The sequence below is a fragment of the Eptesicus fuscus genome, chromosome 5, assembly GCF_027574615.1.
Source record: "Eptesicus fuscus isolate TK198812 chromosome 5, DD_ASM_mEF_20220401, whole genome shotgun sequence".
Taxonomy (NCBI): domain Eukaryota; kingdom Metazoa; phylum Chordata; class Mammalia; order Chiroptera; family Vespertilionidae; genus Eptesicus; species Eptesicus fuscus.
In genome coordinates this window covers 64,285,369-64,303,403 of record NC_072477.1, presented here as the reverse complement: position 1 = coordinate 64,303,403, position 18,035 = coordinate 64,285,369, and the positions used below count along the sequence as shown (strand labels likewise).

General features: G+C 39.2%; 1 protein-coding gene across 1 annotated transcript in view; it reads right to left on the bottom strand.

Annotated features, from left to right (window-relative positions):
- Positions 1-18,035, bottom strand: part of UBR1 (ubiquitin protein ligase E3 component n-recognin 1) — a 141,880-nt gene that overhangs the window by 34,164 nt on the left and 89,681 nt on the right. The window contains exons 30-37 of the mRNA XM_008143048.3: positions 17,779-17,984; positions 16,317-16,410; positions 15,193-15,342; positions 10,945-11,042; positions 5,888-5,981; positions 4,658-4,806; positions 2,733-2,788; positions 592-688 (exon numbers count right to left, since the gene is read on the bottom strand). Coding sequence (XP_008141270.2) covers positions 592-688; positions 2,733-2,788; positions 4,658-4,806; positions 5,888-5,981; positions 10,945-11,042; positions 15,193-15,342; positions 16,317-16,410; positions 17,779-17,984 — 944 coding nt within the window. The remainder of the gene's footprint in view (positions 1-591; positions 689-2,732; positions 2,789-4,657; positions 4,807-5,887; positions 5,982-10,944; positions 11,043-15,192; positions 15,343-16,316; positions 16,411-17,778; positions 17,985-18,035) is intronic.

Sequence of the window (18,035 nt, the reverse complement as noted above, 5' to 3'; positions counted from 1 at the left end):
TTTACATAACTTTGACATTGATTCACCAGCAAAATTAAACATATTTTAAAATCTATCCATGTCATTGCCCCCTTTTCTAACCAAATTGGGATATAAGGATGTTAGTGGTTATGGATGTTGGTTCAATAAAGCCCCTAGATTTGTATAAGGGACATAAGTTGAAAACATTTAGAAAATACCTGATACTTAAAATAAAACTGCAGGTATTACAGGGACAACTGTATGTTTTGTGTGTTTTTAAAAAATATATATTTTTATTGATTTCAGAGAGGATAGGAGAGGAGAGATAGAAACATCAATGATGAGAGACACTCACTGATCGGCTGCCTCCTGTATGGCCCCTGCTGGGGATTGAGACTGAAACCCAGGCATGTGCCCTTGACCGGAATCAAACCCGGGACCCTTTAGTCCACAGACCAATGCTCTATCCACCGAGGCAAACCGGCTAGGGCTGTATGTTTTTGTTTTATTTTTTGTTTTGGCATGTTCAAAATGAGTGCAGTATGTTGTTTCTTAACAAATACACTGCCAGATATGCGATGAAAAAGAAATGTAAATAATAACATAGTAATAATTCAGAGAAGACTCTACCTGATAGGAGACGAATCAGATGTTTCTGTATCAGGACCTGAGGACAGGTACTCCTCTGTGCAATGGCAAACTGCATTAATGCTTTCAGACCATTATGCTAAGTTATAAAAAAGGGGAAGATAAAAAGATAAGGGAAGATAATAGACCTAAGTTATTCACTGTAAAAATAATTAGTTGCAGACTTATTATACACTGTACATTCTTACAAATAAATTACAATATTTTAATACTTCTACAAAATTTTAGGACCTCCCCAAACTTTTATTTTTTTATTTTTATTATTATTTATGCTCCCCAAACTTTTAATAGATTTTCCATGACATAGAGGTATTAAAGCTATAATCATTTCAATTTTTATTTAAGTACTCATTTTCTCCAGAGTCAATTTCTTAAATGCTTGATCCAATTTATTCTATTGAGACCCGTACAAATAAATATGTTAATAGAAATTCCAAAATAATGGCAGAAAACCAGTGAATTCAGGGAACTAAAGGGAAGCCTATTGTGGACTACAAGTCCCCTGTGCCAGCTGTCAGAAAAATAAGAATGTAATGGCTAGAAAGGGAGTGGTCTAGGAAGTGCTTGGTTGCCCATTCTGTGTTTACAGAGCTACTGAGCACATTTCCTAAGTACCATTTTCAGGGCATGTAATGAGGCTTAGGCCTGAGGCAGGAGTATAGTCCTGAAGTGTCAGGATATGCCCATCAAGGAGCCATGGCTTAGTTTTTGTTATTTTTTTTTATTATTCTTGAATTCGGTATGATGACTTATCTAGAGCTAAGCCAGCCTATCTAATAAAGAGGGAATATGCTAATTAACCATCACTCCATCACAAAGATGGCTGCACCCATATCTGAGGCCAAGTTCCCATAAGGAGCCTTAACGAGCAATCAGCAGGGACCTGAGGCTATGCCCTCCTCTGCCCCTGTGGGGCTTCACATGGGACCTCAGACCGTGTCCCCCACCTGGCAGGGCTTGACAGGGGACCTCAGGCCGCACCCCGCACCCAGCGGGGCTTGACGGGAGACCTCAAGGTGCACTTTCCATCCTGGTGCTGGGCTAGGGGACCTCAGGTTGCTCCCCCCACCCTGGCACCAGGCCGGGGGACTTCAAGCTGCACCCCCCGCCTGGCGGGGCTTGACAGGGGACCTCAGGTCACGCCCCCGTCCCAGCACCAGGCCAGGGGATCTGAGGCTGAGCCTCCCTGCCTGGCTGGGCTTGACAGGGGACCTCAGGCTGTGCCCCTCACCCAGCAGGGCTTGATGGGGGACCTCAAGGTGCACCCCCAGTGCTGGGTCGGGGGAACTCAGGCCACGCCCCCGCCCAGCGGGGCTTGACGGGGGACCTGAGGCTGCGTCCCCCTCCTTGTGCTGGGCTGGGGGACCTGAAGCTGTGCTCCTCCCACCGCCTGGCGGGGCTTGACAGAGGACCTCAAGGCATGCCTCCCTCCCAGGTCTGGATTGGGAGACCTCAGGCCATGCCCCTCGTCCTGGCACTGGGCCAGGGGACCTGAGGCTATGGCCCCTGTCCAGCAGGGTTTGACAAGGGTGGGACTGGCCGGGTGTGGATCTAGCTCAATTGGGGGAGGGGCGGCCGTGTCTGGGTCTCGCGCGATTTTGAGGCACATGTGTGTGGGCGGGGACTTGACTCTGGGTCCCGTGGTGTGCCCCAGACTCTGAGAGGAGGAAGGTTTTCATATACATTTCACTAATTTTCTTTCACCTCTGACACTTCTATTATAGAGAAAGGGAAAATAGCAATATTAAATTATTTCCTCTAATTGATCCCCTTTTAATGTGCACGAATTTCATGCACCAGGTCATTAATAATTAAAGTTAGTAAGAAGGAAAAATGTAGGTTTTTAATTTTGCAATAAACAGAGAAGGGGAGAAAAAAATAACCAGTATCATCTGAAATCTCTCAGAATTACATTGAACTACCAAGATTGAGTAAGCTTTAAAATATACAATGGCCATTCAGTCTCTATGAGACTGAAGTAGCTCCTTAAAAAACAACAACATAGAATTCTGCTAATTTTATAGAAAAACGAATGCATAAAGAATTTTAAAAAGATAAATTAATTGCAGATTCCTTAAAAGAGCATACCATGAGTTACATGTACTCTGTAAGAACACACATACCTGTCTATTTTGAAGTGCTCCAAATAGAGGTTTTCCTTCATCTCCCAAGAGGTTTTCTTAAAGAGTAAAAAAAAAAAAAAAGTAATAAATCCTGAATATTTGGTTTCTGTCTAGCAGATGTTCTTTTACTAATTACATTTTTGACCAGATAATTTGCACTTTTCTGTTTCAAAGTTTCATGTTTAAGTCTATGCCAAAATTTCTAAATCTTTGAGTGAGAGAATACTATAGAGCCAAAGATAGACTGTTTACAAATTGCTACTATATAATAATATCCCTGTAGCAATCTATAAACAATACTTGGGAAAAACAAAGCTTCCTGGTTCATTTTTCCCCTTTTAACATCTCTTCTGTGCAAAAAATTTTTAAATAAGTAATTTTTATATATAATTGCAACCTATTTTTTATTATAGTTGACGTATAAGTCCATCTACTGTGTTGAAAAAATGCAAAAGGCAGATACAAAGAAGTTTATTGTTGTTACAGACAGTATTAAAAAGAATTATAACAGATTAAGAGGAAAAAAAGATAAAATTAAAAATACAAAAAAATGAATTCAGAAATATATTCTGCCTGTTGGCTAGTGTTTTATAGCTAAGCTACTCTTTTTTTTTTTTTCACCAATTCTCAGCAGCAGATACATCTATGAGTGGGGAAGGCTTATTTCCTTTTTTCTTCTCCCCCCGCCCCCCAATATTTGAATGTTTCTAACTATGACAACACATTCTGTATATGTCACTTCATTCTCATAGGAAAAGAGATATGTTAGCAGCTTATGCACTAGGAATAAAGTACAGTATTATGTCCACTGGATAGAAAAGCACTATAGTAAAAACAATGTAACACTATATTAATCAAATAGAGTCTAATTACTAGATTGCAGAACCACATATGAAGATACAGTACTTTCTCCAGTGAATTTTTCATTTCTTTTATGACAAAACTGTGACCTTTTTTATTTAGTGTCTAAATATAAATTCTTGACTCCTAATGCTTATATTCCTACACTGAAAATCAGATTTTATTGTACTTCAACATATTGTTACTAATTCTCATTTAAAAAAATATTTTTATTGACTTCAGAGAGGAAGGGAGAGGGAGAGAGAGATAGAAACATCAATGATGAGAGAGAATCATTAATTGGCTGCCTCCTGTACAGTCCACACTGGGGATCGAGCCTACAATCTGGGCAATGTATCCCGATTGGGAATTGAATCATGACTTCCTGGTTCATAGTTCCATGCTCAACCACTGAGCCATGCTGGCCAGGTTCAAATATTTTTTGCTTATATTACCTATGGCCATTATTACAGTTAAAAAGAGATCAATACAAAAATTCCCAGACTAAAAGGCATCAGGCCACACTAATGTGCTGAAATAGTCTTCAAACAAGTCAAACTATTTGGGGCCATCAGGGATAAAAAGGAATAATTTTCAGTTGTTCAATGTTAATTCTATTTTTACTAGAGGCCTGGTGCATGAATTTATTGAACTGGAGGGGAGGTCTCTCAGCCTGGCCTGTGCCCTCTCACAGCCCGGGACCCCTTGAGGGATGTCCGCCTGCTGGCTTAGGTCCGATCCCCCCCCTCCCCGGGATCGGGCCTAAGCCAGCAGCCATCCCTCTCACAGTCCAGGGCTCTCACAGTCTGGGACCCCTTGCTCCTTACTGCCCGCCTTCAGTGAAGGCAGGAGAGGCTCCCACCACTGCCACTATTCTCGCCAGCCGTGAGCCCGGCTTCTGGCTCAGCAGTGCTCTCCCTGTGGAGTGCACTGACCACCAGGGGGTAGCTACTGCATTGAGCATCTGCCCTCTGGTGGTCAGTGCATGTCATAGCGATCGGTTGTTCTGCTGTTCGGTCGATTTGCATATTAGGATTTTATTGTATAAGATAAAACATCCAAACCAGTTCTTTTATAGGCTTTACCTATGGCCTGGAGAGTGAAAGCACATGTGCTCCAGGTCATCATGGGGACTCGAGGATCCATTTCATCAGGAGGCACTTTCAGTCCAATTCTATACACAGTTGTGGCAAAGAGAATGACCATTTCCTTGATGCTATTAGAGTATTTTATCCTAAAAACAAAACAGGAAAAACTTATATAATGATTTAGTAACAGGAGCTACCTACTGAGAAGTCTAACTAAGTATTGAAGCAACAAACAATTGAATTTAAACTCCTTTTGACAAAGTTGCCCTTTGTCAAGTTAGAGATTAGAGCCTCTGCAGAAAATGTATTCATTAAGAAAAAATGGGAAAAGCAGAACTGTGTCTCCTCTAAGTAGAAAAATCTTACAAAATAGCTTCACTTCCTATTAAAGATGCAGTAAATGATCACAGCAGAAAAGGGCCCAGGCACAAATTAAGGGACAGACTGGACAGAAAAGAAATAAAATTAAGAGGAAAGAGATCTAATATAAGTTTTAGTGTCTGGAAAACTGACCAAGAAGTACTCTTCTGTTGACAGACTGTGCGGGGGGTGTTGGTGGTGGTGTTGATAATACCATGTACTTTGAGGGATAATTTCTGTTTTCCTGAACTTCCATTTGTAACAAGTAACACGCATTTTCAGTAGCAGTGGGATACATAATGTAAATAAGAATCATAACTAGAAAAATGTACCTCAGATAATATTCTTTATATAATTCCTGATTTAGATACATTATGTTTTTCAAAGTGTCTTCATATAAATATATTTCCAATAATCTTATGAGGTGAGTTAGGAGATCACTGTCTCAATTTTATAAACAAGAAAAATTAATTAGGGGCAGAGGAAGGTTTTTAAAAGTCTCAGAGCAAGTTAGATGTGACTTTAACTGAAGTCTCTTAAATTCTGCTCTTCTTGTAGGTTGGACTAAATAGAAATGGCATTACTGTTGGTCAAAAATAGTTAATTATAGTTCACCCTAATATAAATTACTCTAGTATTTCATACTCATGGTTCACCCTAATATAAATTACTCTAGTATTTCAAACCACTTAATTTTATTAATACAAATAAAACTCTAGGGAGAAAGAAAAAAGATAAAAATGGGATAAAGAAACAATTTTACAAATAAAGCAGGAAGGAAATAAAATACAGAAGCAAGGAAGAATTGTTCTCTACTCTAATTTTCACAACTATCTCCAAATTTCTCTTAATTATTTAGATACTTACGAAGACTGAATTCCATAACTCAGGATAGAATGGAACTCAAAAGTGGAATCACCCATCCCTTGATCAAATAAGACTGGAATTTTTGGGTTTTCTCCTTATAAATTAAAAGAAAAAAGAAAGAAAAATCATGAGAGTTTAGTCTGACACACACCTTTCTAGCTTTTTAAAATTATATATGATCATTTTCAAAAACTTTGAAAAAGCTAATGAGCAATAAAAAAATCTTTCAAAATTTCTCCATACAGATAACTTTGTGCGATAGTCTTCTGTTCTCCCTATAACTGTTACACATTAGACTTTTTAAAAATATATATATTTTATTGATTTTTTACAGAGAGGAAGGGAGAGGAAGAGAGAGTTAGAAACATCAATGAGAGAGAAACATCAATCAGCTGCTTCCTGCACACCTCCCCACTGGGGATGTGCCTGCAACCAAGGTACATGCCCTTGATCGGAATCGAACCTGGGACCCTTGAGTCCGCAGGCTGACGCTCTATCCACTGAGCCAAACTGGTTAGGGCTACACATTAGACTTTTTCAAAAAATTGATTTGAGAGAGAGAGAGAGAGAGAGAGAGAGAAAGAGAGAGAGAGAGATTGAGAGATTTGTGGTTCTATTTATTTATGCATTAATTGGGTGATTCCTGTATGTGCCCTGACAGGGGACTGAGCTCACCAGGGCTCGATGCTTTTTAATAAAGGACAATAGCTATAGTATTGCTCTGTATCTTGTTTTTTCACTAATAGATCAGAAATGTCTTTCCACATCAATAACTTTCCACCTATCTTTTCATTTTTAACAAATGCATAGTATTCTACTAGTAAAGCAGCATATATTAGTGAATAAGAGCAAAGGATTTGTAACTAAACTGCCTGGGTTTGAATCCTAGCTCTGCCATTGACTGTTACAAAGACCTTGGGTGAGTATTAAACCTCTCTGTGGCCCCATTTCCTCATCAAATCAGAATTGTTGTTCCCGTATATGGAATATGTTGTTTTTTTTTCTGGTTGCTTTCAATATTCCCGCCCCCCCCCTCATCTTTGTCTTTTAGTAGTTTGCATATGATCTGAGTGTAATTATCTTTAAGTTTATCTGTCCGAGGTTCATTGTACTTCTTCAATCTGTAAATTTAAAGTCTTTTCACCAAATTTGGTAAGTTTCCAGTCATTATTTCTTAAAAAAAATTTTTCCTGTACCATCCTTTTTCTTTTTGGGGCTTCAATGAAACAAACATTGGATAAAAAGAAATGATTCCATAAGTTCCTAAGGCTTTCTCTTTATTTCATTACTTTTTCTGTCTATTCTATGGATAGGATAATTTCCACCCATCTAATTTCAAATTTAATGACTCTTATCTCTCAATCTCCATTTTACTATTGAGCCCATCTAGTTAATTATTATTTCACTAGAGGCCTGTGGGTAGGGTCCCTAGGCCTAGCCTCCTGCGATCAGGGCCATCTTCTGCCTGGTCGCCAGTCCCCAGGCTGAATGCCGCCGCCGCTGGGTGCCACCGCTGCCGTCGCTGCTGTATCTGGGGCTTGAGGCGCTGACAGAAGCTGCGGGGCACGCCTGCGACCTACCCATTCTGGCGTGAGCATCCCTGAGTGGGCAGCGCGTTCCATCAGTGGCCAGCCCGGTGCATACCCATGTAGGTGAAGTTGCCCTGCGCCCGCTTTCCTGCAGGCCTGAGCCCTGAAGCAGCGGGGATGAGCTGGTGACCCCAACGGCCTGACAGACAGCCCGGTCCTCACAACCACCCATCCCGATTCCCCAGTTCATCATCAACTCCTGCAGGCCGGGGGCAGGGACCAAAAGGTCAGCCGTTCAGCCCGCTCGCCAGTACCCAGTCCTGCCCCGCCACCGCTCGCAGGCCAGGGGGAGAGACAGAGAGGTGGTCAATGGTCGTTCTGATCGTGATGCTTATGACCTCTGGCCTTTTATTATATAGGATACTAGAGGCCTGGTGCACGAAATCCATGCAAGAGTAGGCCTTCCTTCCCCGGCTGCCAGCACCGCCTTCCCTCTGACACCTGGTACCCGGGCTTCCCTCCAGCATCCAGGCTTCCCTTTGGCACCTGGACCCGGACTTCCCTCGCAACCCTGGCTTCATCCAGAAGGTTGTCAGGAAGGATGTCCAGTCTAATTAGCATATTACACTTTTATTATTATAGACTAGAGACCTGGTGCATGAAATTTGTGCATGGGGGGTGGTGGTGGTGGGGGGGAGAAGGTCCCTCAGCCTGGCCTGCACCCTCTCCAATCTGGGACCCCTTGGGGGATGTCTGACTGCCAGTTTAAGCTAACTGCCTCTGCCTGCTGGCCTGATTGACCCTAACTTGCTCCCCTGCCAGCCTGATTGCTCCGACCTTGCCCCCCTGCCAGCCTGATCGCCTCCACGTTGCCCCCCCCCCCCGCCAGCCTGATCGCTCCTACCTTGCCCCCCTACCGGCCTGGTTGACCCTAACTTGCCCCCCTGCTGGCCAGATGGTGCCTAACTTGCTCCCCTGCTGGCCTGATCGCCCCCAACCGCCTCTGCCTCAGCCCCCGGCCTAAGCCACAGTCTGGCCTCTCTCTTTGGGAGGCAACCTGATGGATCAGGGGAAGACGCCGCCCCCATTACCCTGCTGCTGCTGCCACTGCCAGCCTGAGCCTGGGTCCTTCGCAGCCACCTGCAGCTGCCTGAGCCTCAGTCCTCAAAGCCACTGCAGCTTTGTCCGTAAGGTCGTCCAGAAAACACGCTCCCTAATTAGCATATTACCCTTTTATTAGTATAGATACTGTTTTTTTTCTTTTTTTAAAAAAATATATTTTATTGATTTTTTACAGAGAGGAAGGGAGAGGCATAGAGAGTTAGAAACATCGATGAGATAGAAACATCGATTAGCCGCCTCCTGCACACTCCCTACTGGGGATGTGCCCGCAACCAAGGCACATGCCCTTGACTGGAATCGAACCTGGGACCCTTCAGTCCGCAGACTGACCCTCTATCCACTGAGCCAAACCGGACAGGGATAGATACTGGTTTTTTTTTGTTTGTTTGTTTGTTTTTTTCAATTCTATTATCTCCATTTAGGTTTTTTTAGTTTTAGTTTTTTTCTGCTGACAATTGCTATCTTTACATTCATTTCAAGAATGTTCACCTTTACCTATGTTTCATGATTATATGACTGCTTTAAACTTTTTGTCTGAATAGTTCAACATTAAAACATCTAAGGATTGGCATTTGATTATTGAATGATGATCAGGTTCTTTGTATACTGAGTAATTTTGGATTGTATCTTGAATATTACATTTGTACAGTTATGGCCCCTGTTAAAATTCTCTAGAAAAATGAAATAAAATTCTCTAGAAAATTACCCACCACTTTGTTTTGGTGGGTAATTAACCCAATTAGGTTTAACAAGTTCTGTCTCATATGTGGTTGGTTCCAGTGTTAATTTTCAGCACCTTTGTTATACTGTTTGGGTTTTCCAGGATGCAAACTACTCAGGGGTTAGTCTGGGACTTGAATGGTGATTTAATGTAGCTTTGATCTCAAAGCTGTTGCTATGCTTTTTGGGCCCTGTTCTGCACAATGTACAGCTTAGATGGGAGCCCAGGACTTGTATTGGTCTAAAAAATAGCTTGCCCTTCTATAGCGCTTCCTCTCTGGAATTCCCCCCTTACTCTCTAGCTCCAAGGGACCCTTTTTCTTTTTTTTATTAAGGTATTATACGTGTACATATCTTACCATGGCCCCCCCACCCCACTCCCATAAGGGACCCTTTTTCCTAGTTCCTTTGGTCAAAATGATAAGTTTCTCTCAGTTTTAGTCTGCTGTGCTATCATCAGCTACCTTTTAGGGTAAAACTGTGAGATAAAGAGAAAAAATAATTGCGGATTCACTCTGCATTCTTTGGATCACAGGGGTCTCCTTTTTGTAATTCCTCTGGCTGGAGGGATTGGCTTCCTCTTATGAATTTAGGTATCTACATGGCAGTGCAGCTCTATGACTGGGGCTAGCCTCGGGAGAAGGTCAGAAGAGGTGGGGAACCACAAAAGGAATTTCCTTTACACTCTCCAGCGGCTTCTTTGCCTGGTGCTGTAGCCAGAGAGCACCTCTCTTGAATTTGTTGCTGTTCATGTCTGTTACACAGTTCTGTGATTTGGGGTTAAAGCTGGAAAATAAAGGGGGCAGGGGGAACCCAGGAAACTCAATGCCTATATTAATCACTCTTCCAATTTTGATTTCTCTCCTTAATCTGTCTGAATTGTTTCTCAGAGTCTTTAGGTAGTCTTATCTCCAACTGTAAAAATATACATATATGAGAGAACAGTTTTAAAATGTTGATTTTATAATTACTATTAATGATAACATTAACCCTTTGCACTCGCTTGCTTTTTTCTCGATTCCTTTATTCTACTTGGGATTTAATTTTTTAAATACCCCAGATTTTACAAAGTGCGGCAGTAGAATAAAAAACTGGAATTTCTTTTCATACAAACTTATTTATTTGGATTTTTTTATATTTCAAATTATTGATACATTCAAAGAGTATAAAATGAGCTGCTACTGATGCTAACCGTGTCGAGTCATACTCGACATCCGAGTGCAAAAGGTTAATAATACTAGTAATAGTAATGGCTAACACATATAGTATTTACAGCTCTACTTTCCATAGGATAACTCAACCCTTTAATCAATGAGATAGGTAATATTATTATTATTATTATTAATATTATTATTCCCACTTTACAAATAAGAAAGTCGAGGGTAAGTAACTTGTCCACAATCACATAAACAGTAAATGATGGATATGTGGATAGTCAACCCAAGCAGTGTGACTCCAGATTAATCACTGTCTATCCTGCCTCCCAGTATAAAAAAATTTATTAAATCAAGTAAAGTGATTAAAACCAAACTTAGACAGGGCTTTAAAAACCCCTATTTTCTGATACTTAACAAATATGGATTTTTAAACCATATCTTAGAGCAATAAGTACATTTTTCTTAGAAAATTTATAGATTCTGACACTTAAATCCCACATAGCTAAATAAAAAATAATTTAAAGCAAACCTTTAGCATGTTTTATATTATAACCTGATATTCTTGCCAGAACAGTCGGTATCCATCGTGCCAGGGTCAAAAGCTGAGCAAGAGCTTCTGCATTCTCACTGAAAAGAATATTTAAAACTTATTAAAAATATTGGCACAAAGTCAAACTGAAAAGCTGAATTTGTAGAGTTCTTCCCTTGATAAATGGCTATATGAAGAAGTCAAATTCTGCCCTGACTGGTGTGGGTCAGTTGGTTGGAGCATCATCCCATGCACTGAAGGGTCACTGGTTCAATTCCCAGTCAGGGCACATACCCTCCCGGGTTGCGGGTTCCACTCCTGGTCGGGGAACATACAGGACCAACCAAGTGATGTTTCTCTATCACATCAATGTTTCTCTCTTTCCCTCTCCCTTTTCTCTAAAATAAATTAAAAACATTTTTTTTAAAAAGAAGAAAAGAAAAAGTCAAATTCCTCCAGATTAACTGCCTATGTGATAGAGCATATGTGCCTAAAAATGTAGTTTCGGGAGGGAGGGGAATTTTAAAAGTACAAGGAGAAAAGATTCAACCCATATTCCCATCGAATCACCATTCTTTTTTGTTTGTCTGTTTGTTTTGTTAATCCTCACCAGAGATATAGTTTTCACATTGCTTTTTCAAAGAGAAAAGGAGGGAGGAAGGGAGAGAAATATCGATGTGAGATCTCACATCGACTGGTTGCCTCCTGCATGCTCCCCTACCTGGGAGCAACCTGCAACCCAGATATGTGCCCTTGACTGGGAATCAAACCTGCAACCATTCGGTGCATGGGCCAACACTCTAACCAGAGCCACAACAGCTAGGGCTGGAATCACCATCCTTGTTGCTCAAATAAAAAACTAGGTGTTGCCACTGATTTCTCTGATTCCCTCCCATTCCACATTCTCATTTATCAGCTAGTCTCACAGGTTTTGTCTTCTAAATATATCCTAAGTTGATCACCTCTTTCTACCTCCACCATTATTAACCTAATCCAAGTCATATCTGAACTAGTTCAATAAACTAGTTCCTGCTTCCGAAAGGGCGTTTCATTATTAATGTGTATTCATCATACAGCAGAACCAGAGGGTTCTTTTAAAAATGTAAATCAGATCAGATCACTGCCCTGTTCAAAACACTCCAATGGTTTCCCATCCCACATAAAATATAATCTCAGCTCATTCATAGCCCTTTTTTGATCTGGCTCTTTGCTTGCTCCATTCCAACCATGCTGACTTCTTGCTGTGCCTTGAACATGCTGACTGTGTTCCTACCTCAGGGCCCTGGCTCTTTTTTTTCTTCTTCTTTACATGGATTACGTTTCATTTATTTTTCACAACATCCCCATTAGTTATGAACTGGTTTTTTAAAATTGTTTATTGTTTAAAGTATTACATAAGTCTCCTTTTTCCCGCATTGACCTCTCCCCAGCCACTCCCACTCCCCAGCACAGGCCCTCACCCCCCTATTGTCTGTGTTCATTGGTTATGCTCATATGCATGCATACAAGTCCTTTGGTTGATCTCTTACCCCCTCTCCCCCTGCCTTTCCTCTTAGGTTGGATGGTCTATTCGATGCTTCTGAGACTCTGGCTCTATTTTTGTTCATCAGTTTATGTTGTTCATTATATTCCACAAATGAGTGAGATCATGTGATATTTATCTTTCTCTGACTGGCTTATTTTGCTTAGCATAATGCTCTCCAGATCCATTCATGCTGTTGCAAATGGTAAGAGTCCCTTCTTTTTTTTGCAGCAGAGTAGTATTCCATTGTATAGATGTAACACAGTTTTTTAATCCACTCATCTGCTGATGGGCACTTAGGCTGTTTCCAAATCTTAGCTATGGTAAATTGTGCTGCTATGAACATAGGGGTGCATATATCCTTTCTGATTGGTAGTTATGAACTCTTAATAATTGCATTTGGAAAATGGTGGTTGTACTCTGACAACCTGGTTACGCTAGGCCTGGGTTCCTCAGAATCCTCTTCCCTGTATGATTCTGGGCTTGATTTTGCCAGAAGAGGAATTTGAATGAGATTTGGAAGGCAGAAGTAAATAGCAGCCATTATTCTCTGACAGTCATCATGGTTAGATGCAGTTATGGGCAGACATAGAGGTATCAATAGGTTCCAGCTGTCTGTAGTTGCCCACTCTCCTTCACTCTACCTCCCGCTCATTTTGGAACGTCTCATCTCACTGATCATATGTATATCATTAGATGCTTGAATGTGAACTTTCTTAGGCAAGAGCTCCCCACAGATTTCTCCACCAGCAACCTACTCATGATCCCATTTCTGCAACTGAACATGCCTACCTCCTCAGATGGACTAATGGGTGACACCTCTAATCTTCCAATTCCCCCTTTAGACCTTCACTTCCCCAGTGCCTACCACATAGCGGTTCAGCTTCCCTCATTGAATCTTGACTGATATGAGGAGATAGGGCCCTGGCTCTTGATATTGCCTGTGTGTGTTCTCTTCTCCCAGAGTAGCACTGCTTGTCCTTCCCTTCATTCAAGTCTCTGAGAGAAGCTCCCTGACAACTCTGTCCATAACTAGTCTCATGCATTGGTATGTCTCTAGTACTTTACTCGGCTGCTTTAGTTTTTTTATAGTATTTCTCGCACAACACTTTGTATTTATGTTTACTGTTGGTCTTTCCTCTCTGTAATGTAAATTCCATAAGGGCAGGGACTTGATCCAAACTATTATTAACAAGCAAGGGGAACCACAAACAGTGTTATCAAAAAGGACTTTAAAATAGGAAGTTGCTTATTTGAATGACAGTGAAGTTAAAATATATAATAAACTGTGCCCAAATTCACATATCTAGGTACAAACTTGACCTAAGAATTCTTTTAGTTCTCAGTGTATTATGACTGATTATGGCCAATTTTCTTGAAAAATACTAGTTTATTATTAATTTTGATAAAGCTTTTATGTGCTCTTAACTTTAATAATCTTAGATTATACTGATGTTGATTTTCTAAAAATAAAAGTGACAAATAGAATTAATTACATAGGTAAGTTCTATTGTCTAATAAAAATGTTATGTATAATTATGTTTTTCAGATCCTAAGTAACAAAACTGTTACTATAGCTTAAAAAACGTCACAGGATTCAAAGAGAACCAGTTGTAAAAATCAGTTTAACTTGAGAAAGAATTGCCCTGAAGCACCGTATTCTTAGAGAAGGTGCTGAATGTTCCTGTAGAGAATAATTCCCCTATTTTAGAATCCTTATTTGGGGAACCATTATGTAAAAAAGGCTAACAAGAAATTGGAAAATCACTATATTTTATTATGATTTATTTTATCTTTGTTTTCGGCTGTTAGGTAGGGCTTTGGAATCAGGTATGGGTTCAAATCTTGGGTCTTTCTTGGGATAAGTAAAAACTATTCACAGTCTTCAATTCCTTATCTTTAAATGGGAATAACAGTACCTATATCATTAGACTATTTAACAAAATAACCTAGTAGAGTATCTAGAACATATCAATTACTGGGGAAAGACAGATAAATTGTTCTGATGCCAACCTCTTCCAAAAAGATGACATTCTATATTCCCATGTGTTGAGTAGAAGACAATTTCCAAATTTGATTTTCTAATGAATGGAATAGTAGAGAAAGAGCTACTTATCGACCATACTTACCAAATCTATAACCTTTAATCTTTTGTTGTGGAAAAATGTAAAAAGTATTTTGTTAACAAAACCTTTTTCTTTAGGTCATCATTACAAATTCAGTAAGTTTTAAAGAAACTAAAATAGTAACAATAAGTAGTACTATTATCATCAAGTAGAACAGTGAGAAAAAGAAATATACAAGTGAGTGTTCTAGTTTTCATTAAAAATTAATGAATTTGCTGTTAAACTGCATTTACAGATAGTCAGAATATAAACATAGTCTAAATGTTCAAAAACTATCCAAAGATATAAGATGAATCAGGTGTTTTTTATGTGCATCTTTTCTCCTTCTGTGACTGCTGATAGAGATTAAAATTCTATTGCTTTAATGGCAGTTGGAAGATTTACATAAAACATAGATTTGAGTAAATGAATATTCCAATTATTTTAGAGACCAAGAATTGGAGCTAATTTTAATCACATTTTCAAGTAGCATGTTATGAAATTAAAAAGTATTACTTTAAATAGCAAAAAAGAAACTAGTAATCTAACCAAAATATGCATAATGAAAGAATTAAAGACATCTTTTTATAAAAATTAACCAAAACATAAGTTAAAATATACCTGCTTATCGTTCGAGGTTGCAAAGGAATAATGGGGATCACAGTATTGCACAGAGACTTGCAGAGGGGGCAAAGATATTCTCCACTTTCCAAGTCAAAAAGGTCAACATGAATACGCTGCTGAAAGCTCAGCTGTACAGCTTCAAAATATCTGCAAAATTCCAAGACATAGGTCCATTCACATGTATGTTTGTTCTAATCCAAGTGAGAAAAATCAGAAATTTTTATCTCAATGATGTACATCTTTAAAATCCACAAGTTACAATTATAGAAGAAATAGGATGCCCATTCTATTGGGGTAAAACTGAAGGATTCATCAGGGTAGAAAAACATTTTAAAATAATTTTGCTTAATCATAACTTATCTCCTGCCTCAACAACATGGAGATAGAATGTAGACACTACTTTCTTCAGTTTCCAATGACCAACTAAAGTAGCCATTGGCTAGTTAGGAAAATTATGCATATTAATATAATGCCAAATGAGTAAACCCTATACAAAAGATTTCTCAGTAATTACATTTCTGATTTGTTATCTCTTTCAGAGATAGAACTAGAATTTCTTGTCCTATTCTATCTCAAAAGTACGTTTCACTCTGTTTTAAGAGGAATGAAATTTTTATAAAGGTTACTGCTTCTTTTACACAAATATTGAGCAACTAATTAGTTTGTGAAGAACAAGTGCAGCCCGGCCGGTGTGGGTCAGTGGTTGAGTGTCGACCTATGAACCAGGAGGTCACGGTTCGATCCCTGGTCAGGGCACATGCCTGGGTAGCAGGCTCCATCCCCAGTAGGAGGTGTGCAGGAGGCAGCTGATCAATGATTCTGCCTCATGATGTTTCTATCTCTCACTCCCTCTCCCTTCCTCTCTGAAATCAATTTAAAAAATATATTAATAAAAAAAGAACAAGTGCAAAGGAATGATGAATTAAGTGAAATTTAAGTTTGTAACTTTACACACAAATTTCTAAGGGTGGTAATGTAATGAGTATCATACAAATGAAATTAGTAATTCAATTATTCAAATAAGGAAGGAAAGAAGACATGAGAAAATATGCCTTTTTGTGGCCTTTAGTGAACTCCAATATTCCTAGTTTCTTTCAAGAACTGTCAGAAGGACAACTTACTTCTGCCAGCACACTGCATGCATTACATGACCACAGCTTCCTGTATAAGTTCCACATGCCAAGTCTGGATCCATGAAAAGTGGGTCCAAGGATTCTGGTATAGGAAGACAAAAATGATAGGTGTTATATTCATCTCTCCAACAGTTATAAAAAGAGGGTGGGGGAAGAGGTTATCACATCTAAAATTCTAATCATAAACTTTCTAAGGTATGTGCAAGAAAAGTGTCACACTACCATGATAGCAGAATCTATATTCTCAATAGTAATTAAAAAGAGGAAAATATAAAACTGATTCTAAAATTAGTATGAATTAATGACTAGTTCTATTCTTGATTTATATTTTTATTTTGAACATTAGGTTTAAGTTGCATTATCTTGGTTGTTGAAGTTAGTATCTATGACTCAAGCAAGTTTACTTTTGTAATTTGGGTAATTTTAAGGGATTTTTAGGGGCATTATAATCCACGGATAGAAGTACAGACTATAGGATTCGATATTTGGTTTCATTACTTGTAACTCATGGCTTTGGGCAAGTTACCTCTTCTCTGTGCCTCAGTTCCTTCGTCTATAAAATGGAGCCCATGTTGGTACCTAATTCATAGGGCTATTATACGGATTAAGTGATTAAATACACAGAAAGCACTTAATCTGTGCCTGGCATATGATAAGTATTCAATAAATGTTAAAATCAATACGGTATTTTAAAAATAAAGCAGCTATCTCCTTTTGTGATGTAAGTGCAATACATTGGCTAATTTACTTCTTGCCAAGAAAATCTTACCAAGAACCTGATCATGAGGCCACAATCAGACATATCCACAACGTAAGACACTGTTTAAGACTACTGGCTTGCATTCTTCAAAAAAAGTTATTATCAAGGAAAGAAAAAAGACAAGTGACTATTCTAGATTAAAACAGACTAAAAGAGACACAGCTAGAGCAACACATAAAACATGTCTGGATCCTAAATGAAAATGTCTAGTTAATAAAAGATGTTTTAAGGGTAGTTTGGATATTCAAGTATTGATTTCATATTAGGCAATATTCCTGAAATATTATTAATTTTCTTAAAGTTATAATGGTATGGTAGTACATACAGACTGTCCTTAGTTTTAGAAAATGCATGTGGAAAAATTTAGGAATGAAATGTCATGATACTTGCATCCTACTTTCAAATGGTAGGAGCAATGAGAAACGGGGAGGGGAGCAGAGAGAGAGAGAGAGAGAAGGAAAGAAAAAGCAATGTGGCCAAGTGCTAATAAGAATTAAAATTAAAAAAATAAAACAAAGCCAGCATGGCATGTAAAGACCCAAGAGTCCATTTTACATATAGGTAAACTGTGATTTGACCCAATAAGGCAAAATACAATCTTGCTCTTAAAGTTCTTCCAGATAGTAGTTTTTCTATTTGTGTAAGTATGAAAAGAAATGCTCAAAAGTATATTTATTAAATAATACATACCCCCTGAGAATTCTATGGGTTTCCCCCTGTGCTGGGTTAAGGCGGTGGATTTCTGGACACAGGCCGATAATACCATGGCATTATTTTCTATTTTCACCTCTTGTTCTTCTTGGCAGAGGATGCATGTCAGCACCTCCTTTTCAGTAATAGACGGACCTCGTTTAGGACCCAAAGCAATTCTAGAGTAGTCACTGACTGGTGGGGTGCTACCAAGAGAAACGACCAGAAATGAGGATACATGTTTTGGTCACTTGTAT